Source organism: Osmerus eperlanus, chromosome 6, assembly GCF_963692335.1.
Source record: "Osmerus eperlanus chromosome 6, fOsmEpe2.1, whole genome shotgun sequence".
Classification (NCBI taxonomy): domain Eukaryota; kingdom Metazoa; phylum Chordata; class Actinopteri; order Osmeriformes; family Osmeridae; genus Osmerus; species Osmerus eperlanus.
This window is the reverse complement of record NC_085023.1, coordinates 11,169,249-11,193,473: the sequence shown is the minus strand read 5'-3', so window position 1 is coordinate 11,193,473 and position 24,225 is coordinate 11,169,249. Positions and strand designations below refer to the sequence as shown.

The 24,225-nt window shown below is 41.8% G+C and overlaps 3 protein-coding genes across 8 annotated transcripts in view; 2 read left to right on the top strand and 1 right to left on the bottom strand.

Moving 5' to 3' along the window:
- ehbp1 (EH domain binding protein 1) overlaps positions 1-6,181 on the top strand; it is a 108,389-nt gene extending 102,208 nt beyond the window's left edge. The window contains 2 exon segments of the mRNA XM_062464501.1: positions 4,458-4,572; positions 4,976-6,181. Of these exon segments, the coding sequence (XP_062320485.1) occupies positions 4,458-4,572; positions 4,976-5,066 (206 nt within the window). The 3' untranslated portion in view covers positions 5,067-6,181.
- A 4,004-nt stretch (positions 6,182-10,185) lies between these two features.
- On the top strand, positions 10,186-15,610 carry otx1 (orthodenticle homeobox 1). The gene is made up of 4 exons (XM_062463456.1): positions 10,186-10,532; positions 12,333-12,522; positions 12,944-13,095; positions 13,917-15,610. Exons 2-4 carry the CDS (start codon positions 12,426-12,428, stop codon positions 14,652-14,654), a joined length of 987 nt encoding a protein of 328 aa, XP_062319440.1. The 5' UTR covers positions 10,186-10,532; positions 12,333-12,425; the 3' UTR covers positions 14,655-15,610.
- A 3,181-nt stretch (positions 15,611-18,791) lies between these two features.
- The window catches only part of wdpcp (WD repeat containing planar cell polarity effector), a 44,626-nt gene continuing 39,192 nt past the window's right edge, over positions 18,792-24,225 (bottom strand). For 5 of the 6 annotated variants that reach the window (XM_062463448.1, XM_062463451.1, XM_062463450.1 and 2 more), the window contains 3 exons: positions 22,451-22,533; positions 21,748-21,776; positions 19,181-21,220 (listed from right to left, as the gene is read on the bottom strand). In XM_062463448.1, coding sequence (XP_062319432.1) covers positions 21,170-21,220; positions 21,748-21,776; positions 22,451-22,533 — 163 coding nt within the window. In that variant the 3' untranslated portion in view covers positions 19,181-21,169. Of the gene's footprint in view, positions 18,873-19,180; positions 21,221-21,747; positions 21,777-22,450; positions 22,534-24,225 lie in introns of those variants that run through there. The other variant, XM_062463449.1, reaches the window with a different exon arrangement.

The window sequence follows — 24,225 nt, the reverse complement described above, 5'->3', positions numbered from 1 at the left end:
ACACAGATATACACACACCACTGAGATATACACACCTGGCAGAGATAAACACACACTAACCCTTCTCCAGTACACTCACCATCTTTTCCATCCGCTCTCTCTCCTTTACCCTCGCATCCTGTCTCTCCTTTACCCTCTCACCCTCTCCGTCTCTTTAACCACTCTCTCTCTCTCTCGCTCCATAACCCTCTCACCCTCTCCGTCTCTTTAACCACTCTCTCTCTCTCTCTCGCTCCATAACCCTCTCACCCTCTCCGTCTCTTTAACCACTCTCTCTCTCTCTCGCTCCATAACCCTCTCACCCTCTCCCAAACCCCTAATGCAATTTTTAAAGACTGAATCTAGCAGTACTTCCAGGTGTTTTCTAAAGATGTGGACATCTTAGTTGTCACATGGACGTTTTACTTGCAACATTGTATTAAGACAAGAATAGTACTGTCCAAACTGGTTTGAGAGACTTTGCCCATTTCCAGCATGCAAATGTCTTCCCAGGCCACACCCTCACTCCAGGGCCCCGTTGAGTCCATAGGCTGAATCTGAATCAGAATTCGGTTTATTCGCCATGTATGTTATACAAACACGGAATTTACTGTGGCAGGGAGGTGCAAACACTAAACATATACGAATCTTAAATTAAGTAAAGTTAGAGAAGTTTAACTATTCCTAAGAACTAAACAATCTATGATCAATGATGTCCTGTCCTCCATTGATAGCCCTGCTTGTCAGGACATGGCGAGGCAGAGAGAGTGAAGGAAAAGAGGAGAATGGAGAATGAGGGATAGCAAAAACAAGAGAGCATGGGATGGGGGGGGAAAGAGGTAGAGAGTAGAAACAGAGTAGAAAGTACTGTATCTCCCCCGCAGGGGGGAGGGTGGGAGGGAGACGGGACACACCTAATGTTGTTTATAGGCATGTCCAGCGATAATACCCTCCTTGTATCTCCTTGGTCTGGTGCCAGGTCCAAAAATGCCATCTGTATGCCACGCTCTCATCTCCCCGCAACCAAATTGATCCACTATGCCCCCTTTATCTGCTTAACCATTCACACACAAACACACCCACACACTTGCACCTTTTGAAAGTGGACGCTCTCTCGCCACCTAAAAGGGATTTATGCATAGCCAGGTCCCCGAGCTTTCCTTGTTACGGTCTGATATGATAAGGTTTTTTATATGTTCAAAATCAATATGTAATCCTATGCAGGAGCTTACCCACCCCACTTCTCCTCACACAGCCCTCCCCCCCCCCCCCCCAGCCTCCATTTGTAAATCTATTTGGGCTTTGTTACACGAGGGGGCCGTGCGCTGTAGACCCGGATTGATTAGGTGCAGTGTGGAATACGATCACATGGGGCCCCCTTTGATGACGAGGCAGGCTCTTTCAGGGTTGCTAGTTGACTGGAACTGGAGATAAGGAACCCAGGTTTTTTAATTCCCGTCATCGAGGGTGCCTCCTCCCAAACAAGAAAACTAAGTGTGCACCCTTTCGAGAGAAAAACTTTTGTGGACCACTTTTCCTTCTTTCTGTGGGTCGACTTTTAACCGCTTTCGATTGGTCTCTGTGTTCCCGTCACATCCTTCCCTGCTGTAGTGAAGCTGTTGAAGTGCTGCCCGTTCTGTTAGAGTCCTTCACAGAGTTAACCAAAGTTTTTTTGTCGAATTAGCGGCATATGTGAACAACACGGAAGTTAGCCGTTTTTCTGACGGAGTAAGATCCACCCCCCTCCAAACCGCAGACTTGCCTTGTTGCATCTCTGCTAGCTGTCTCTTGGTCTCCCCATAGTCCACAGTGTTGGTGTTACCTAGCTTCAGGTCGCAGTCACCCACCAGTCCGCCATGTTTGTTCTGAAAGAGGTGAACTGAGCAGGAAGCTGCCAGCACCTCGCCATCATCGTCCTCCTCCTCTTTTAGCCGAGTCTTTGTCTCTTGACTTCGTTTGGCCCTAATCCAAAGCAGTCTTTTGGGGACATTCCAAATGAACAAGGGCGACAGAACAAGCAGAGACAGAGAGGGAGGGAGGGAGGGGGAGGCAGAGAGAGAATCTGGGCAAATCAAAATCCTCGGATTCACTCGGGCACCCCCGCTTTACGTCACTCTCGCGACGTCTTGTGTGTACGCCATGTACAAAGTTGTGAGTCTGAATGTGTTTATAGGCGGCACTACTGTGCAGAAGTCCCCCCTCCCTCTCAGAATAAATTTGACATCGGAGGGACTAGTGGGTGGAGTGTGAAGGGGGGGGTTCACAGGGATTTGAACCAGCGCATTCTTGTGTGCCTTGTGCAGACTCACATGGTTACCATTGGTGTGCACTGGTAGGGTTATCTGAATACGCACGTGATGGCCCAGAGAGGGAGAGAGAGAGAAAGGGAGGGAGAGGAGGTAATCCAAAAAGGATTGCACACAGTCATAGCACCAGGTCCTCTTTCTCTACTCTATCAGGGCTAGAGAGAGGGCTGCAGTGTTTTTTTTCCCTCCTCGAGGTGTCTGGTTACCCAGCCTCCCCTGCTCTCGTTTGCTCGGCCGTGTCTGTCATCGGCCCTCTTTATTGTTTACCTTCCAAATGAGGGGGGCGGGACCGCAGGAAATGTGATTGACAGCTGCATGCCCCCCCCCCTCCCTCACACACACAAACACACAAGCTCCCCCTGGTCGACTAGAACTTTAGCTTTTTGGCTTGAAAGTGCATGGAGGAAGGGGAGGATTATTCTGTACTTGTTAAAAGTGGGTGGTACCCTCAGCTTCTAGGCAAGCCTTTTTGGTAAGGGAATTGTGAGATACTGGAGTATGACAGTAAAGGGGAGAACAGGGATTGTAAACTTTTAATTTCACTAGTTTGGTTGTTAATTTCTCGCAATTGCATTGGATAGTCTCTTCTTTTGTGCTTACATTTCAAAAGTATTTCTCTGGTTTCACACAGCACACCCCCCCTCTCTCCTTTTCCCTCATCAAAAAACATCAAATACAGGATCTGACATTTTTGGCATATTTGAGGTATTAGTCCCTACAAAGACTAATGACACGACTGTCGGAAGAGGAGAGTAATTTGGTTCCCTGAGAGAGAAAAGGAGAGAGCAAAGGGAGAGAAAGAAAGGGAGGAAAGGGCCAAATATTGGGACTGTGTTCATTTCGCTCTGTGGTCGACTTCAAAGGGCCGGCCAGGCCCAATGAAGAGAGAGCAGACCTTTCAGGACAAACACACAGCGCCCAGCGTGACACACACACACACCCCAACCAGCACAATTTGACCAAACGAGGGGGGAAATATTTATTTTTAATAAAGCGCACTTATTTTAGGACTGACATTTTACAACATTCCTTTTCTTCTCTAATCAATAGGAGGTTAAATATTGATAGAGGGTTGAAGTTAACCTCTGCATTTGAGTAATCGGGCCGGGGGATGAGAGACGGGGACGTTGCTAGGCTAGGGGGACACTTTCCTTCCCAGTTAGCTGGAGCGTAGCTGTGCTAGCTGTTGCCTCTGCTGTGCTGCTGCAGGGTAATCTACGCTGCTAATGTACATGGGGAGTGTGTGGTGGTGTTGGGTGTATCTGGGGCAGGGGGTGTCGGGCGGATATTCGAGCCCCAGGGAGAGTGCTCTCCTGCGGGGGCAGCCTTCCCCCTGGGGTACGGGGAGAGAGGATTTGGACTAGGGTCCCATCTGGGCCCTCTGGGACCTCCTCCTGGTTAGGGCGGGAGAACTGGGGGTTGCAGCATGTTTATTTACTTAATTGTTGTTTTTGTTGAACTGGAAAGATAAAGAAAACTTAGTCAATGTCTGCATCAACAGTATAGCCTAAACGTTCAATGTATGTGAGTGTCTTGACAGTAATGTCATATAAGCATTGAGGTCATGCACTCATTTTGTTCTGTGTAATCCTGGTATTCAATAGCAGCCTATTAAATACTAATGCACGAACAAGACCAGTCTTGTTTATTGCAATTAACTATCATGCAAGTAACTATCCATTTCAACTATGTGGTTTTTAATACGTTTATATACAGAAATAAATCAAACGTTCATGTCATCATGCGTTATCAGATTAAGCCTTGTTTTGGTCCCAGCAGGTTGCATAAGTGTCCCTCGTGACAACTGAGGTGTCAAATGCAAGCTCTGTTTATCCACGATAGCACATCTCTGAATTAATTAGAACCCGATGTCCTTATGATTATCTTTACAAGAAGGCCAAACTGTCCATCCTTGCGGAGACGCCGTAGTCTATGGACTCTATATATAGTCATGGGGATGAGTCTCTGCAGTTAGGACATCCTGGTGAAGACTAGTCCAACCTTTGAAGGACGTTTGTAGCGCTGCTAGGACCTGTGGTCCTTTTGAACACATTTACAGTTCGTCATTAACAAGTGAACCTTGACCCAGCCCGTAGTCCCCCCCCCTCAGAGCAGGTGGAGGACATCAGTCCCTGGTCTTAACTGGACGTGGTGCTTGTCTCTCCTCTCCAGACTGGCAGAAGACGGAGGCCCAGAAGCGTCGGGAGCAGCTGCTGCTGGATGAGCTGGTCATACTGGTGAACAAACGAGACGCTCTGGTCAGAGACCTGGACGCCCAGGAGAAACAGTAAGTGACCTGCTCTGGACTATATATATATATATATACACTGTACAGACAAGGGTGTAGAGGAGGCATTGAGCGGTCCAATTCCTTGCATCACCCAAACTCTGTACCACCGTGTCCACTAGCTGAAGGTGACCAGTAGTTGGCCATCGTCATGACAGGAATGTTTGTGAGGGAGGGGGGGTGTAGCCACACACCTGTCTGAGTGTGGCAGTTGGAGAGGTTGACGACCAGAGGGACGGCCAGTCATCCTCCAATGGGAGTGGACAGGTGAAGGGTTCGGTTGGAGCCAGTTCAGGATGATGTCTCAGCAGCTCCCCTTAGTCAGCAGTGTCGACCTGTAGGCCTCCCGCTCCACCGCCTGACCTGATGACCTCTGACCCCTGACCCTTTCCTGTGTCCCCAGGGCAGAGGAGGAGGACGAACACCTGGAGAGGACTCTGGAGCAGAACAAGGGCAAGATGGCCAAGAAAGAGGAGAAGTGTGTCCTGCAGTGATTGGCATTTCAACAAACAATGTGGTTGATATTAGAATTGTATTATTATTTTCATAATTATAGTTATGATTAACATTATTGTGATTATCACCACAGTAACTATTTCAGAAACTTTATTTTGAACCCTGAAAATCCAGATGTTATTTTTGGTTTAGGGGTGTGAGAGATTTACTGCTAAATGTGGGCCTTGCACCAACATTATACTGACCTGAAAATGTGCTCCACTTGCAGCATATGTTCTGTTTAAGTTGTTTTGTTTTGTTTTGCAAGCAAGGTACTTGTATGTAATATAAATAATGTGATATACAGCCTAGTGCAAACCTGTCAGCGGATTCCAGTAACTATGTTCTGATTCTGGCAAAAAAAAGAAATTTATGTTGCATAATTTTAACCAGAGATGTTTATAACAGAAACAGACTGAGTGTCTGCGTGTTTCAATGTTAAGGAAAGATTTGTTTGAAATGGTTTGAGGTACAGCACAAGTTGTTTTATCTGGGATTGTTTTTTTCATGTTGAAGAGGATATGGAGTGACATTTCAACCCAACTACAAAAAGAGGAAAAACAGTTATCAAGATATGTTATCAGTCTTTTCAAGCTATGTTCATTACTTGACAATGTATCTTTTAATTACTTCACGTAAATGTTTTAGGCAACTTGTAAAAAAAAAATCTTAAGAGGGGAACATAGAGCCGTTCAAAAATCTTAACTTTGTTTTACTTATTATTTGTTGCGTGAATGCGGTTTACCAAACATTTCAGAGCTGGCTCAGCGAATAGGGGGCGGGAGCAATAAGGACGGGAGGCGGGGTTGTGTATATTTTCATCACTGCTCTGAGGAATAGCTTACAAATCCCCCTTTTCCGGGATCCATGCAGTTGAAACAAATATTATTTATTACTGTTTGTCAGAACTTAAGTGAATACCATCACATTCATGTGCAGTCATTCAAGGACTTTGTTAATATTTATTGTATTCTAAAGAAGTAAAATATGCTTCATGTCCGCAGCTGTTCCACATTCAGTGCAAATGTCTTTACCTGTGAACATTTATCTGTTTATTTATTCCACTATCATAACACGAGTCTTCAATAAAGTCCCTTTGTGCTTTCATACTCCAGAGATGTGTTTGCATTTGTTTCTTGGTTGCATTTGATGCACTCAATGAGTCAAGTTTTTTTTTTTTTTTTACATCAATGCATTTGTATGGTTTGCTGAAACAATTTGCTGCTCTTCCATAGCATTTAATTGTTACAAAAAAAGACAGTATGTATGTTTTAATTTCCACTCTTGTTTTACACAAACCAGATTGTACACCGGCCGTTTCACAAGCCTATTAATCGCTATCATTTAGGCCCTACCTAAGAAACCAGTTTTCTTTTTCTTTTCTTTTTTTTTTTTTGGGGGGGGGGGGGGGGGGGGTCCTGTGACCGATTGGAAGTTTATTTGTAACTTTTTATTCCAGTCTGTTGTCCGTCTGAATTTAAGTATGTTGCTGTATAAATGCATTCACTCTCTTTTGCAATGTTTATTAAACGCTGCTCTGTGGAATTCCCATGCGCTTTATGCATGTTTATAAATTAGTATTTGCGTTTGGTTTTCTTTGAGGTCTGTGCCGAGTGCGGTTCCTCTGAGGAAGATTAGACGAAATCACTTTGTACGTAGCAGATGTTTTCCCTCGACCAGTTTGACGCAGAGGAGAGGGTCTGAATTGGGGAGGCGCGGCGACCGTGCAGTGTAGCCACGGTCACAACCTTGCATCTGCGATTGAATAAGGAAAATGGGTTTTGACAGCCGACGTCCTCCCTGGCCTTTCTAATACTTTCAAATTAATTTGCTGATCGGTTCTCTGCTTGGGACCGACTGTACATCCATAGTATGTCCCCTAAGGCGCTTTGTTTTAGTTTGTATTATGCTACAGTTATCATGGGTGGTTATAATCTGCTGAAAAAAGCAAGCGTTCACAAACGATTACACTCCGGTGAAGGACATTTGTCTGCTGCCTTAACAAATCGTTAGGATTTACTCATTTAAAGTGGGCTATGATAGTAATAATTATAATAGCTTTCGCGTTTGGGTTACAGAATAGGAGGATATATGCTATGTTACTGACATTACAAAAATATCCACAAACAGGATACGGTCTAATTTTGTTATGCAGAATGAATTTGCTGACACATGCTTTAGCCCCCCAAAAATTAAATCACATCTAGGCTCTTTTCTTGACAGACTTGGGGTAATACATTTGAACTACTATTTATTAATATAGCCAAGGCCTACTATTAGGCTACGAAAGAAAATGTTCTTACAGATATGGGACCATTACAACTTTTTTCATAGGCCATTTTTATATAAAGTTTATATTTAATAAATAATAAAAACTAGTTAAATATAGTTTGCCCTATTTTCTAAATGTATCGAATTTAACACTGCTACATTTAAAATAATTGTAATCGTTTTCAGAGGATCCTTGCATGAACAGAATGCCTTCACCCATGTTATTGGAATGCATGCCTATATTATGAGTAGATTCGATGTTAATTTTCCATCAAGCAAAATGTGAGAAAATTATATAATAGAAATGAATACTTGCTTACCTGTTTTTAGAATACCATGTTCGTGTTTTGGTCCTTAACCAATCACAAAAGAATGAATTTAAGAGATGTGAAAATGTATTGTGCATAAAAACGACAGTCTCAAAACGCGCGTCGTAAAAGTGGGTTTTTGTGCTCTCTAGCATAGTGAAGAAGAGAATCCTTGAGAGAAAATGGATTATCTCCTGAGCATTGTGGCTGGAGAGACTTTGATGTCTCATGGCCTCACCTCGCAGGTGTTGAGCAGTGGTCGACTGCTGAATATCCTACCCTGCTTCGAAAAATGTACCAAGGGAGAACCTTACCGTTCCCTCTCGCTCTGGGTTCTTACAATATTGTATTTTATGCATCATCGTTTTAATAAGCACCGACAACATCCGCGAGCTTCTCTCCAATCCTGCCGGCTAAAGGGACAAAACTTTTCCCCCTCCTCTCCTCGCTGCCTAATCCTAGGCTTTACGAGCTCAGCATTAAGAAAATTCGACTGCAATTTGGGATTAGACAAAATACTCTATTACAAAAGGTTGCTGCAACTTGATAACTTGATACTTGTTCAAAGGGTTATCTCAGTCTTAACCCTTGTGTTATCTTCGGGTCATTCTGACCCATCAGTCATTGTGACCCACTGTCGTATTGCGACAAATTTACCTCATACAAAAACAAAGTGAAGCATTTTCTTTTAACTGTCGGGCTGTCTCAGACCCCCCACATTGGAATGGTTAAAAGAAAATTATTTTTATTTGTTTTTGTATTGGGTAAAATTGGGTAAACACAACAATGGTTCGTTATGAACCTTTGGGTCATGTGACCCGAAGGCAGCACGAGGGTTAACTAGCCTAAATCAGGTGAAAAACAAGAAGTCTGTATTTTGAGAACCATATTTTTAAAAGGGCCCTTTTTGCATAAATTAGGGATATATAGGCTATGGAGGGTGATGGAATATGACCTGAACTGGGCCTTCTCAGCCTCTTAGGAGTTGCATGCAACATAACTTAACCCAATAAACCAGGACTTAACATCACTAAAGTACGTGTAGAACAGACCTACAACTCCAAAATAACTTGTTCTTCGTTCCCAGCTATTGAAGGTTTTAGTGGCATCAGCTCCTTCCAAAAGTGCTCTTGTCGATGACTTTATACATCTATAGAGGCCACGTAAATCCTTGCCTTTGATTGGGTAGCCCACATAGGCCTAAGTAAAAATGTAATTTCGTTCCAACCGCGGTCACTTGCTTTGAACATTAGCTCGCTTTCAGCCCGGGCCTCAATTAGAATGAGTTGATTTTGTGAGATCCACAAAAGAGCCGAGCAAGGCCTTATTAACGTCCTGTGAGCATCTCCAATACCCTTTGAGGAACGGTTAAGGCGAGTGGGCCCTCTATGATATTCTGTTACTGTTTTTGTTGGGATGTCTGGAAAAAGTGAGAATTTCAAAGTGTTTTATTCTGTGTCTCTTTTTGATCGGCAGAGTTTTTCTTGGATTATTTTCAAATTTCGTCCCTGTGAGTTTGGAGGTCTTCCCTATTAAACTTTACGGCGTGCATTCTGAAATGTAAGTGGGGATTAGCCCTCATTAATATTCATGAGGTGGGGGTCACAATAAAAATGAAAATGGTTAAATTTAACTTTTTTGATTTGTATTTATGCAACATTCCCCGAAGACCTCAAATGTATTGAATGGCATATATTTTTTTGAATAAGAAAACGCACCGCACATGTCCTACCACTCTTTCAGTAGCCTATACCCCGTCCTATGTATGCTATCGGCAAGGTAAGCTATAACAACGGCATTCGAAGTCTTTGTTCTTTTTAAACACTTTAAACATAAATATATTAAAGCCGATATCGTAGTGGACATGCTGGAATAAATATGCCTTAGGTTAAAAAAGGATAATAGTAAATACATTGCTACAAGATAATCTCGTCATTTTTGTTGTGTTATTTTTGTATATGAAATAGAATGTATCCCTATTCTTAATTGGCTATAAATCCACAGGCCTACCAGTAGGCCTACATATAGCTTTAAACATATTTTGTATGTTTTAAATTCTCAACTCACTTCTTGCAGTGTTGCCTAGATATGCCACAACTTTAACATGTTGACATTCTAGGATGGAATAAAGACATTCTAATTTAGATGTTGATCCCAAAGTGAGAAGAAACGTTAGCCTATATTTCCACTTGTTTATTCAGACTGAAAGTATGGGCCACTCTCGTGACCTGTTCCATTAAAAAATGTCTCAAAAAGTAACCATTTTAAACTAAATATATATTTTGATCGTGCGTAATTTAGCTTAGTCTGTTACGCAGAAAATTCTAATATATTCTCAGTATCCTACAGACTATGTAAGATATTTTTGTTTTAAGCACTAACCCAATGTAGGTTTTCGTTGTCCTCAACCAACAGGGGAGGGGATTGATTGTCGCTCTAAGCGAAGAATGGTTGCCCCAACAGTCTATCAAAGACAAGACGCGCACCGATTGGGTGCAGTGGGCGGATCTGCAGGTGTCCTACACTCATAGAGGCGCAGTGTAGAGAGAAGGTGATCAATCTCCATCCGTCTAGCAATCACCTTAACACAGTGATCGACACAACGACAAGCTAAGTAATTTAGTTTAATTTATTTGGTTGTGAAACCACGGACACCTCCAGAAACCACAACACTGAAACAGCGTCTGTGCACGTGGGTGGTGAGAACTTCGACGCTTATTTCGGTAATGCGTTGTCTTCGTATTTGTTTTTGAGAGTCGGCTGCTTGAGTTCTCCTGTCGGGTTGCACTCCAAACCTCATCTATTGGTGGATAATTTTACGGCTATTCGCTTAGAACAAGGCTCATATACTAGGAGTAAATCCGGGTCAAAGGAAGGAGAGAAAAGGTAAGACTTTTATATAGTTTAACTAGTTTTTAGTTTGATGTTGATAGGCTACCCTTAAAATGATTTGTGTTGCTTTTAGCCAACTTTGACCTGGGTTTGGGAAACGGGACCTTTTAGTCAGTTGAAAGGCGTTCGGGGAAGAGGGTTTCGCTAACTTCTCAAAGTAGGCTATACTGAGGTTTCACGTTGTAGTTCAATAAGCCATTGCAATTATTCAGAGGAACGAAGACTACTTATTATTTAATGTCTTGGTAAATCCCTGACAAGTGGGCGAGTAATGCGACAGGGCCTGTGCTAAACGCAGTCCACTTCTTATAACGTAGGTTAGATCATTTTTATTTAAATTCTAACTCGAGTAAGCGGTTTGAGACGTCTGTCATCTCAACAATTTAGATGATAATTGGGAAGTCGTTTTGTTTTTTGTTAATTTATTTTGCTGATAAGGACCCTTCTGAAATGTTCTCCCCGGAGGTCTAATCTAAATTCTAATTGGGTTCATTTGCACTAAGATTTTGCCTTTTAAAATAAGCCTTGCAGGGCTGAAAATGTAGTGAAAGAAACTCGGATACACAGAAAAACTTGCACGGGACTAGATATGCATCTCAACTAAATAATTCTCTCATTGACACTATAGGCTATAATTAATTAACATCTTTAAACTGTCCTTAATGTTAATCTAACACACAATGAAATATGACAATGCTTTACCCACTTCTACTTTTAGGATCTAAGGTAATACAAGGATTAGCCTACACTTTGTCCTTACCATAACTTGTTACAAACACGGTGATCCCTTGGGATTACAATACACAAGTATGTGATATAGGTAAATGCCAAAGCGAGACTATACTTAACTGTGCATTATATTATGCTTGTGAGACACCGACATTTGATGAATAGGGAACATAGCCGGTCTTAAATCAGGCCTATATGGGCCTTGCGCATAAAAAGCATTGTTTGATGCACTTAGAATTTCATATACGTAGACCAGTTTTATCAATATATCTAAAATATGCCATTAATAGCCTATAGCATAGCCTGCAATGTTGCAAGAAAAAAACTTTACAAAAACACCACGGAATGATTTCACAATGTAATAAAACCATTGTCTAATCTGAACTGCACTTTAAATCTTTGAATCGTTCACAAAAATGTGTTGGTTCGCAGCACGGCCCATGGATTTGTGGAAATATGTTTTATAGGCTAGAGCTAATTAGGCTATGTCAATGGAGACAAATGGCATATACAATAACTAAATAAATGAAGTGACCTATTTATCAAATGGGTTATGATAAAGAGAACAGCTTTATATACTTTTTTTATTGTCTCCCTTTCACTTCTCACTTCAGCGTCGTCCATTGAAGGTTATTTTTGGCCTTTGCTTGACTTTTTAGTAGATCGACGCACTCAAAATATATAGGCAAAGATAAATCAAAACACTACGATAAGGATATTAACATAGCCTATACCAGCCTCTAAACATTTGTTGTGTACGCCTAAGGAGAAAATATGGCCCACTTGGAGGTAGGCCTAAAGGAAAAATGTAAACTGTTGTATTTATTCTTTTATTTTATAAAAACAATTAGTTGAACATTAGTCTGTACACAACCTAAAAACTAGGATATTTACTACAATTTGTTTGTTCTCTATACTAGTCGGCGTCATATTCAGTTCGACACAGTCAGGCTATATTTCATTTCACAATTAAACCGAAATTATGAACCATAACTTGGCCTACATAATTTTCTTCTTCACATGTGCTTGAAAAACGAATTAATTCAGCATTTCTTGTATTCGCAGTAACTTACATTGGGCACGTCTCCCGTCAAGCTGCAACATCGGGGGAAATCGAACTATTGGCAAGATCTGGGGGGACCCGTGACTGCCTCTAGCATGATGTCATACCTCAAACAGCCCCCCTACGGCATGAACGGCCTGGGGCTCAGTGGCGCTGCCATGGACCTGCTGCATCCGTCAGTTGGTTATCCAGGTAGGCTGCAACTCCAATCCACGGATCTGGGCAACTCGCACCTCTTCAAATGTTATCAAAATGCTACCAAAAAAAAGGACCTATTACAAACAATCGAACATCGATCCGCATGTCTGCAATACGGCTTGTTTGAGTTCATCAATGTTGTTTCTCTATGGACATTTTGAATTTCAAACGGACATTGTGGGATTGAAGTAAAGCCAAAAAAAATGTTTTAGAATAATTTACTTTTAAATGATCCACTATCAGTGCATTCAGTTCCCAGAAGCGAAGTCTCTAGTGGTAGTGAGAATTTAGGCAAGGCTATATGCATAAAGGTTGTGCCCCCACAATGCTTGAAAATATAAACGATGCAATGTATAGGCTAATGCATTTTTCTCTAGTTTTGTCGATAATGTCAGATCTATGGTTTCCTTTATAGCGACGCCAAGAAAACAACGTCGAGAGCGGACTACGTTCACACGGTCCCAGTTGGACATCTTGGAGGCGCTCTTTGCTAAAACGCGGTACCCGGATATATTCATGCGTGAGGAAGTAGCATTGAAAATCAATCTCCCTGAATCGAGGGTCCAGGTAAAACTTAGCATTTTACTTGATACGATAAATATTTTCTTGGGACTTATATTGCTCCATTTAGGCTACTTGTTAGGGTGAGTGGCGTTTGTGTGTTTGACACACAGACTACAACTTTTGCCTCATCTTGACGTCTTGACTATTCCAGCCAATTGTACCATGACTGGATTACTCTCATTCAAAAAAAGTATTAATTATTGTTACTTAAATTGACTAGTGATTGCTATTGACCTCTTGACCTGTCTCCATTTATGATGTAATATTTACATGAACTTCCAGAAAGGTCTTTTTCATTTGAATACTTTCTGCCATCACAACTACAGTATAGTCAATAGATGCTAAGATGCTGTGCATCATGCACAGATGATATTTTGATATGGGGGACAATTTAAAGTTCACTCAAGACCGAGGCACAAGTTTACTATCCATACAACTCTCTCACTCTCTCTTTTCTTTCTTACAAACAATTCATGATAGACGTGTGAAAAATTAACAAAAGATCTTAAAGTATTTTAGTGATTCTCAAAATGCATGTGAAACAAAATGCTTTACATGAGCTGTCGTGCTTGGTGTTATTGAATTACCCTACTGTGAAGAGAAACCCAATAGCCTGTTATCTCAGTGGCGTCTACAAGGTATGAAATTGGAGCCATGCAGGTAGACTCAAAGGGGCCAAGGTGGAAATTAACATTGATGGCTAATAACCCCAATTTGACCAAATAATGCTCTTCAACATGCCTTCAATGTTCCTTGTACAAAAGTTTGAAAGGTACCTGTTTATATTGTGGTCGCTAACTACTGGACTACTTTTTTGCTTCTAGGTGTGGTTCAAGAACCGACGAGCAAAGTGTCGCCAGCAGCAGCAGAGTGGCAGCAGTGCCAAGGCACGCCCGGCCAAGAAGAAGTCGTCCCCAGCCAGGGAAAGCACGGGCTCAGAGAGTAGCGGCCAGTTCACTCCGCCTGCCGTCTCCAGCACTGGCTCTTCCTCTTCCTCCTCCTCCACCAATCATGCGGCCGCCCTCAGCAGCACCTCTACCTCCATCAGCACTGTGTCATCTATCTGGAGTCCCGCCATCTCCCCTGGCAACGCCCCCGCCCCTGCCGTGGCTCCCCTCCCTGAGCCAGGACCCCCATCCAACGCCTCGTGCATGCAGCGTTCCGTGTCCGGTTCTGCCGCCGCCGCCGCTTCTTACCCCATGTCTTACAACCAGACAGCCGGCTATGGCCAGGGATACCCCGCCCCCTCCAGCTCCTACTTCAGTGGGGTGGACTGTGGCTCCTATCTGACTCCCATGCACTCTCACCACCACCCCCACCAGCTTAGTCCCATGACAGCCTCCTCCATGTCTGGCCACCCCCACCACCACATCAGCCAGTCCTCAGGCCACCACCATCACCACCATCACCAGGCCTATGGGGGCTCCGGCCTGGCCTTCAACTCCTCTGACTGCCTGGATTACAAAGAGCAGACAGCAGCCTCCTCGTGGAAGCTCAACTTCAATGCCACAGACTGCTTGGACTACAAAGACCAGGCCTCCTGGAGGTTCCAAGTCTTGTAATTCAAAAAATGTTCTTGCTCCTTTTGGTTTCCTGCGTGTTGATTTCTGAAGAAAAAATTTGAAGTATATGGACTTTAAAAAAAAAACTAAATATTTGGAAGATGTTCAACGATCTTTTTTTCTATCCAAAACCCTGGCCGTCCCTTCCAAATTAAATTAAATTAAACTGAAGAGATGTAGAAGTTCATTTTTGCTTTAGTCAATGAAGAATTGTTTTAAGATGACGATGGAAGATCTTTATATACTAGACTGTTTTAAAAACAAAATGTTTCAACCAAACTCCTGTGAGTCTGACCACCAGCGTCTTGGCTCACGCTGTGCTCCTGTCTAATGACAAGGATTAACCGTTCGCACGCGTAATGGAACTGACCGCACTGTACGCTGCTTACCTCCATCCCAATAAAATCGTGTATAGTTTTTATTTCTGAAATTTGTTATTTTTAGGATGAAAGATATTTTAGTCAGCTACGTAAAGGAGCTGAAATATGTAAATATGTATTTGGGTCAGTTCCAATGACCACCTTTAGTTGGTGTTTCTGAATTTTAAATTGTTTATTAAGACTTTGAAACGACTGTATGTAAATCTTTCCAAATATTCCAAAGAGAACGAATTGGCCATATAAAGTGAAGTTTATATAAATTTTTTTCCGTATTAAAAAAGTTACAATGGCAATGTCATGGAGAAATGAAAGCAAAAACATCGATGCAAAAAAATGATTGGGTCCTGGTTGCAATTCTATTTGAAAAAAACTCTCAAACAGGCCCCTTAATTTGGGCATGTTTGTCGTGACAACTTTTTACAGCAGCACTTGATTTGATGTTGGAGTCAAATCATTAGCCTGAGAATGTTAACAGTTCCAAATGCCGTTGAAATGTTGAATGTATTTTAAGGCGACAACCCTTACATACATGTCCATCCAATAAAGTTCAGTTAACTCATTTTTTTCATAGTGAATTTTGTGTCCTCCCCTAACTTGAATTCGGCCAGGCTTATATGCAGTTTCCTACAGTCTAAATTACCCTACTCCAAGTGCTATGTCTGAAATCATGTGACGGATTCTGTAGTAGGCTAGTTAGGCTACATTTTGGTTTAAAATGAATCAGATGGACAAGATGCAACTTTGTTGGAAATGCCTAGGCCCATGTGTCGTGCTTATTTTAATTCTCTGCTTAATTTCTTCACACAATTTCTTGCTGAAGGGAAACAGAATATTTGTCCCCAAACCTTAAACATTAGGCTACGTGATGCACATTGATCGGGGCCTAATTGAAAACGTCTATTTAATAGCGTGATAATTACCACAGCGCGGCATATCCGCGCAGCGCTGTGTGTTTATCCAAAATAACCTGAAGGAATTTCACCGACTCTAATGCGGTAATTACGTAGGAGGGGCCAGGTTATCGGGTCAAAATGTGAAGATGGAGTGTGTGAGAGGTTGCTCGTAGGCATAAACCCATTCAATAAACAGAGGAAAATCGGCAGTGCCATGGGATGTTTAGACTTGCATGTTTTAACATTGAAGGACACATGGAGAATAGCCTTGCAACATAGTCGGTGTCGGGCCTTGCAACAGAGGAGAGACCTAGAGAGATGCAGCGAGAATTGCATGCGTACTTGAACTATAGGCCTAACAATTTATTCACAGAAAAGGCAGGGTGGATTGCGGCCTACAAGATGCAGCAACGGAACACGCTTATCGATGAAGACATGGACTTTCACCTTTTTCAATAAACTTAAGTCGTTAAAAGCACGGAGTGGCTTTTTGAAAAATGCTAGATTGATTGATCTCCATAGACAGTCTATTTTTATTTCATTTTGAAATTATTCATAAAACGATAAACAGCTTTGCTGTCTTTAATCATCGCCGATGCGTGTTCTGTATGTAAATTATGAATAGGCTATGTAGCAGCTGAATAAATACCTTGCCAACGAGAACATTAAACATGTTTGCTCGGCTATGCGTGAGCTAAGACTTGCGGAGCACCGCGACTGTACACAAACACGAGCGGATTTGTCAAATTTGCATCAAACAAACAGCAACCAATCTTGGGAATTGGTTAAAGAATCCTGTAGCCCCATGCTCTTACGTGGAGCACCTGCCCATTCTTGAACACAAATCAGAATATGGTAGCTCTTGTTACCTAGAACTGTACATTTAGGCATGCACGCAGAACGTGGAATATCATCAATCCTTTGAGACCTACACTCAAGTTTAATTTTACGTCGGTTTGTTATTAACATTTCAAAGTTATTAATTAATAGGCATAATGAAAATGTGCGTCTCCACAGATTTAGTTCAAATCTATTTAAAGTGAAATTATAGAGCTCTAATAATTATTTCGTTGTGATACTGTGTGAAAGGTCACTAATCACTCAATGTAAACAAAAGACTAGATCTTAGCAAAATCTGGGTTCAATTGGCTGTAAATCTTTGAAGATCAAATATGCTGAATTGCTCCTCTATATTTAGTAATTTCCTTATCAGTAGTTCACCTAACATCATCAAGCTATACTAACACAATGTCTGATTAGCTAATCATTTCAAGATATAAACAATAGACACAGGGTCAACTGCCATGTGGCTTTGAAGACATGACTCCACACAGACACATTTGTTTGCAAGATGTTACACTTAATTCAGGTTTCATTTATCAAATGTTTTACTGAACAATACCCCCAATTAGATTTGTCTTTTTCTTTTGGATGAGACTCACTGATGCAAGTCAGACAGTTACCCATACATTATCATTTATTATTATCTTTTGCAGTGAATGGTAAGCAAATGTCAACAAAGATAAGAAAAGGCCACCCAACATTGAGCAAAGGAGAAAGATTATTTTATTAACGACAATGTGACTAATCATATGACTCCATTGATTGGTAATAGGGAGTAATGATGTGTGTGTGTGCTGCATTTCCCAGTTTGTACACTTCCTCCTGAGCCCTTTTAGATGGTCTCCCTGATAGGGCCATCGATTGCACCATACCTCCCCACGTGAACAATTGACCCAAAGGCCTCCCTTCAACTCAAGTGGACGTGTGTGTCTGTATGTGGGCCGACTACTCCCCTTGGTTAGCTTCAAATACCTGTTGACATTTTGCAGACTCACTTTACCAGGACTCAAACTGGAATAGCTGTGAACCTTACTGCATGTGTGGATATGATCTATATTGCAGTGTGTGTGTGTGTGTGCGCATCTAGGATCTGATGGGTTCCTTCATGTGTGGGTTATTTTGTGTGTGAAACGAAATGGACTTAGTTGTGTGTGTGTGTGTGTATTGAGTGAATGAATGTATACTGTTTTGTACAGATACCACACAGTATGAGATTGATAGATCAGATAGGAGCCTGTGAGCAAGGGGAGTTTTCTTGTCTTGTGTTTTGAAAGCAAAAACTTTTATTTTTAACTAGTATTTCTAAGCTGTTAGTTGTCCCCAGACCTTTGCATCCTTAACTGTTGATAGGACGGTCTGAGGAGTGAGAGGAGGGGCCTTGGAGGAGGAGATTTACAGAGAGTTTAAGCGCGGGTCAACTGTACTGACATGGGTATGGTGGGGGCAAAATCTCTGGTTTCTGTGCTTTTGTCAGACAAGGCCTGGAGGTTTTTGTGAAAGAAATGAGGTATTTGGTATTGTTTTATTTGTCAATGAACTCTAGGTTAATGATGGAATGGAAACGATAATTGTGGTTGGTGTTAAAAGTCCAAGGGCACCTATAGGTTATTTTGTGGGTGCGGGGAGGTGGGGACATTTCAACCAGTCATTCAGACACTTTGTTCAAGATACTCTTCTTTGTGGGAAGGAAGGTGTGACATTTGAATACATCCAACATTTCGACTTGAAGGGCTGATCGTTTCGGATCTGACGTTTTTTTCCACACAAACTGAGTAAAAAGTTTGAGAACAATTTCCCACAGGATAGCATTGCAGTCAACAACAACCAACCATGGTGAAACGACTTTGTAACCCCTTTCATTCATGACATTTTGGAAAGCAAGTACAAGTTTGATCCAGTCCAGGTTTCATTCAACACTCTGACCGACTTATTGAATGTAATGTAAAGCCTATTGCTTACAGTATGTTACAATCAATGTATATGTTACAATCATGTTTAAAATACTTACAAATCTTCCATAATCGTCCACTAACATCCGTGGTTGCGTCAAGGAAGAGGAGTGTGGTTGAGAGGTACTAGAGGGAAATGGCCCCTAACCACTTCTGTAGAGGAAGTAGATGACCCTTGTAAATACTTACAGGAAATGGCATTGTGGGAGAGAGCAAATAGATGACCACTACTTAGAACACATCCCTTCACAACAAACCAAACCTGCCTTTTCCTGATTCATCAGTCTTCGACAGTCGTGGCCAAAAGTATTGGCAGTGACAAATTGTGTTTTTCAAAGTCTGGTTTTTGTGGATACATTTATCATGTTTGTATGGAATACTGGAAAACAATAATACACATTTCATAAGTTTTAAAAGCTTTTATTGGCAAAAACATTCAATATATGCAAACAGTACCCTATTTTACAGCCATCAATCGGCTCTTAAAATCCAATCAGAATGACAGTGATTTCACTTGACTATAACTAGATCACACTTTCCCATGTGCTGATGATATGACTTACTGAAATGATTTTATCAGTCATTTTATGCCAGGGCCCAAAAACAGTGAAAAGTGTGTTTTTGTGATAAATTTCATTTTTGGGGGGGCCAATGAAGCTTTTATTTAAAAACCGCCTGATCACTCTGCACAATAACAGTAGAGTAACAATGTGAATCGACACCACAACTGAAGCAGCAAACTTTGCAAACACAAAATCTATGTCACTGCCAATACTTTGGGCTACGACTGTAGGTTGAATACATCACACATCAATAATATATTGGACCTAGCCCGTCTATAGGAAGTTCCAATTTTAATGAGGGACTGCTCAATTACGACCAGGAACCAAACCCCCATCACACACACAGAGAAAAACAACACAATACTACAGAGAGGAACTGGATTTAGTCCCATCATTAAATCTGATCATGTGTTACTGTATATCCCCAGACAGCTAGGGGCCATACAAAAATGGAACAGCTGCAGCACTAAGGGAAAGGCAACCTGGATAATAGGGAGAGCTGGAGGCCTGATTCATTTATACATGTTAACAAGGTCACTGTGCTAATACTACTACGAAGCCTACACTACTTTACTGTACCACTAAAAACACTTCCCAATCAAGGTGGTCTTGGACCATTTCAATGTCAGGTTTATAAAACGATTGAACTTTAAACATTAATCATACTCTTTAAAACAATACAATTTGAACATTAAAACAAGTATAAGCTATATAGCCATACTAAGCAGTTTAGTACAGATGTTCTTTCTAGCTATCCCAATAAAATTGTCAACAGCAGCCTAAACGTGTCATCCAAGGACACACATTCGTCTTTTAAAGATTTTCTTCTGTGTCGTTGTTTAGAAGTTTTAATGCTTTGTATGCTAGACCATCAGCTTGATGTGTGTTACTTGACTGTTAAGCAATTTTGAAGGTCCATTTGAGCTGTCAAGTCATTCAGTTCTGTGATAATATGCCAGTGGTTGGTGAATTAAAAAGGTGTCAGGAGATCCACTAAAGGCAATGACAGATGACACTTATCTGTAACAACTGCCACCAGAGTGTATTACAGAAAGCAATGTAACATGTTATGTTTACAACAGAGAAGTATTAGTATCAGTTTCAAATGTAATTCCTTTCAGCTGTCCCTCTTGCGAAGGGATTGACTCCCAAAACATACAAAGACTTTTTAGAAAAGCCAACAAAACAAAAAGAACACAGAAAAGCATCCTCACTGATCTCCTGTCCATTTCCAGCATTGGTTCTTGTATATGTTTTGGTGGAAATCCTCTTAGAATGCAAAGTAAATAGATTACGATACAGGGAGGGATTAGGGCTCGCTCGGTGCTGTCAGATTAGCCGGCGAGCGCAGCGCGTCGACAGCTCTGACACGGCTATGGCTGCTGTTCAGGAAAGGGGCTCGGCGCCATGCTTTAAAGTCGCTTGTTGGCTCCTTTTCATGAATAAAACTGCGGCCCGTAATCTCAACCAACACACACAAGCAGTTGCTCACCCTCACACAGATTCACATACACGTACCCACACGTACGCACACATGCAATACCACAAAAGATAGGAGAGAAGACCCTGGTCGCTTCTTTAGTATGCTTAGTAATAGTAAGACATTTTGTGCATCATTGTGTTCCTATGAATTGAAACTGAATTATTTTTGTACTAATAGCTTCAAAAGTAGATGAGAATGAAAAATCTTATTTCTTCATTCAATGGATCTGAATGGTTTGATTTCACAACATTTCTTTATTCAGTTACAGTAGTTGATCACTCACCATAAAGTTATGTAAAAAAATAAATTGGTTCCTTTTCTTGCCATCAGATATAATTTACAAAAGATAACAAATGGGTACAAAATCCCTGTCACCATTCAAAGACAGCTACCGTCAGTTCATGTCAAACGAGACCAAAATGAACCACTTTGAGTGTCCCTGTATCTTCATTCTCCTGCAAAGAAGGTAAGGAGAAATAAAGGTTAAAGTTTTTTCCAAAACAGACACCCTCCATTTAAATATATACATAAATGATGGTGACCCACTTCAAGCTGTTAGCCTTCATTGATCTGGAATATTTTCGATTACTCTATGTTTAACCCTCGTGCTGCCTTCGGGTCACATGACCCAAAGGTTCATAATGAACCATCGTTGTGTTTACCCAATTTTACCCAATACAAAAACAAATTAAAATAATTTTCTTTTAACCTTTGCAATGTGGGGGGTCTGAGACAGCCTAGCTGTTAAAAGAAAATGCCTCACTTTGTCTTTGTATGCAGTAAATCTGTCGCAATACGACGGTGGGTCACAATGACTGATGGGTCAGAATGACCCGAAGATAACACAAGGGTTAATACATGGCCTGTCTATATTTGAGCTACGAGTATGTATTTATTAAGCATCATAATGGCTGAAGTTGTATTTTTGTTTTTATATCAGAGATAACACTGTATGTGTATTAGGATGCCAAAATCAACTTACATTCTCATCTTGATTGGCAAGGCTGTTTTCTGCATGAAAAACACAAACATTTAACAAATATGAACAGGGCACCTTGGGCCAGGCATACACTATACGCATAGGGCCAGGAGTACATACACCCAACAAACAATCAATACAAGTTTAATCTAAATGTTGTAGACATTTCCTTCACACAATCTGAATATGTCGCTCAAGGCCATCACTCCAGGGTTGAGCCATGCGTTAATACAGCTATGATTGACATTAAAACCCTGCCGTTATGCAGATATTTTAAAATGGCGATGCTAATTCCCTCCAGTAGCCTACAGTCTGGATTACCAAATCACAGAGCGATTCGGTGGCGAGACAATTGCTAATCGCTAGAATGGAATTATTACGAAGAAGAGAGGGAGAGGAGGCAGAAAGACGAGTAATGTTTTACTAATGTCTATTTTCCCTAAATGGCCAGTTAGTCATCTTGGATATCTGAAACCTGGATAAATGAGCTCTCAGGCTACATTTAGAGAATAAAACACACACAACGACGCCAGAGAATTTACGCGGGGCTAATATGTGGCCCTGAAAAACAAATAACCAAATTGTACAGGAGCTACCTTTCAAGGATAGGCATGCTTTACTACAGTTACAAGAATACTCTAAGGACAGAGACCAAAAGATGGAGAGATCGAGTGGGAAAGAGAGACAGAGAAAAAAACACACACACCTGTATTTGTCCACGGCCAGTTGGGTGCAGCGCTGACGGTCACAGGTGTGCTTGCCACTGGCTGCTGTCTCCTCGGCTCCTCACTGACAATCACATGACCAACATGAGCCTGTGCAGACACTCCAGATCAAGCAGGGAGACTTACGTCTTGAATGCAAATGATCAAATAACATAAGAACATTGGTCACAGCCTCTTAATTTCAAACACATATGAGAGAGGACTATCTCCCAGATGGTACTGGATCCTACATGAGTGAAGTGATACTTCTAATTGGGTCAAATTGTAAAAATGTGTGTGAGGTTTATGGCTCTCAAACCAAACAAATTCAGCCTGTGTAAAGTGACTTGTCCCTTCTGGCACAAGCAGGATTTAACCACAGGCCCAGAGGCCTCAGATCAGGTTCTGTCAGGCCTCTCAACCAGCAGGCTGTGAAACAAGGCCAGACACAGCAGTTTGCCCCTATCAGAGTGTGTAAGTGTTACACGTGTTTGTATTATCGCGTGTGTTTTTGAGAGCAGACGCAATTTATATTTAGTGTATGGAGGGACAATCTCCGTCTGCTCCAAACTGGTCTTGGATACGTTGCTGGACTGACTAGTTTCCCACTAAATAAAAAACATCAACCACTTTCTGTACTAGCAGAGCAGCAAGAGGGAGAGAGAGAGAGAGGGGCATAGCACTTTCTTTCTCACATCAATCAAAATAACATTGGGATGGTTCCCAGACACCCCCACCCCCCTGTTTTGGACAGCGTCAGATCAGGGGATCGCTGCTCAGCAGAGGCAAACCCCCATGCTCATCTCCTTCTCTTGTCTCTTCTTTAGCTATGTGAGCCAAACGTGGAAATCCCGTACCATAATACCACCACCCCCCCAACAAACACACACACACACAGACACACACACACACAATCCATGTCGCTAAGCTCTCATTGGCTTCACATGAGAAAAGGCAAAACTTCATTGGAGACCAGATTATGACAGGGTTTTAATATAAGAAAACGTTCAAAAAGGAAGACAAACAAACACAAAGCTAGAAAAAAAAGCAGGCTCTTTCTGTGCGTGACTTGTCTTTGGGGAGGTAAAGTGATCGGCTGCCTTAGCCGCCCTCCACTGTACAGGGAAAGACCCGGTGTGGTTGAACTGGGCTTTTGGCTGCCAAATCGCCCTAACCCTCTTTACTGTTTTTTTTTTTTTTTTTTACACAACTGCCTTTAAAAAAAAGAGCTTAAGTCCATCCTCTCTTTCTCTCTCTCACCCTCTCTCTCTGGGCCTTGCCTGTTTAAATTGGCAGATACGGGGGGGATTTGGGATAGATGGAGGGGGCTTAAACGAAGGAGTGCAGTGCATGTGTGTGGGGGGGTGGTGGTGGTGTTGGGACAGAGTCATCAGTGTTGAAGTCAAACAGCCATGAAAAGCCTATGAGGATAAAAAGAACAAGAGCCCTTTATCTAATAAACCCAAATCCTACATAAATACTCAATATGTTACTTGGTGTACAACTGTAAACGGCCCCCCCTCCCCTTCATATCCATGTCCTCTGTCCCTCCCTCCTTCTTTCTCCCTCTCTCTTTTAACCCTGCCGTGGCTTGCCCTGTTGGGCGGCTGTTTGTGTACAGTGTACGTTTCTAGTCACACTCTTTCTGCATGGTAGTTTACGGTCAACAAGTGGTTTTTCTACACCAGTCATTGATGGGTCGACATGGGAAAACAGGGATTAGGCAAACTGGCCACTGGACACTATTCCATTCATCTAACAATCTTTGGACATGTTG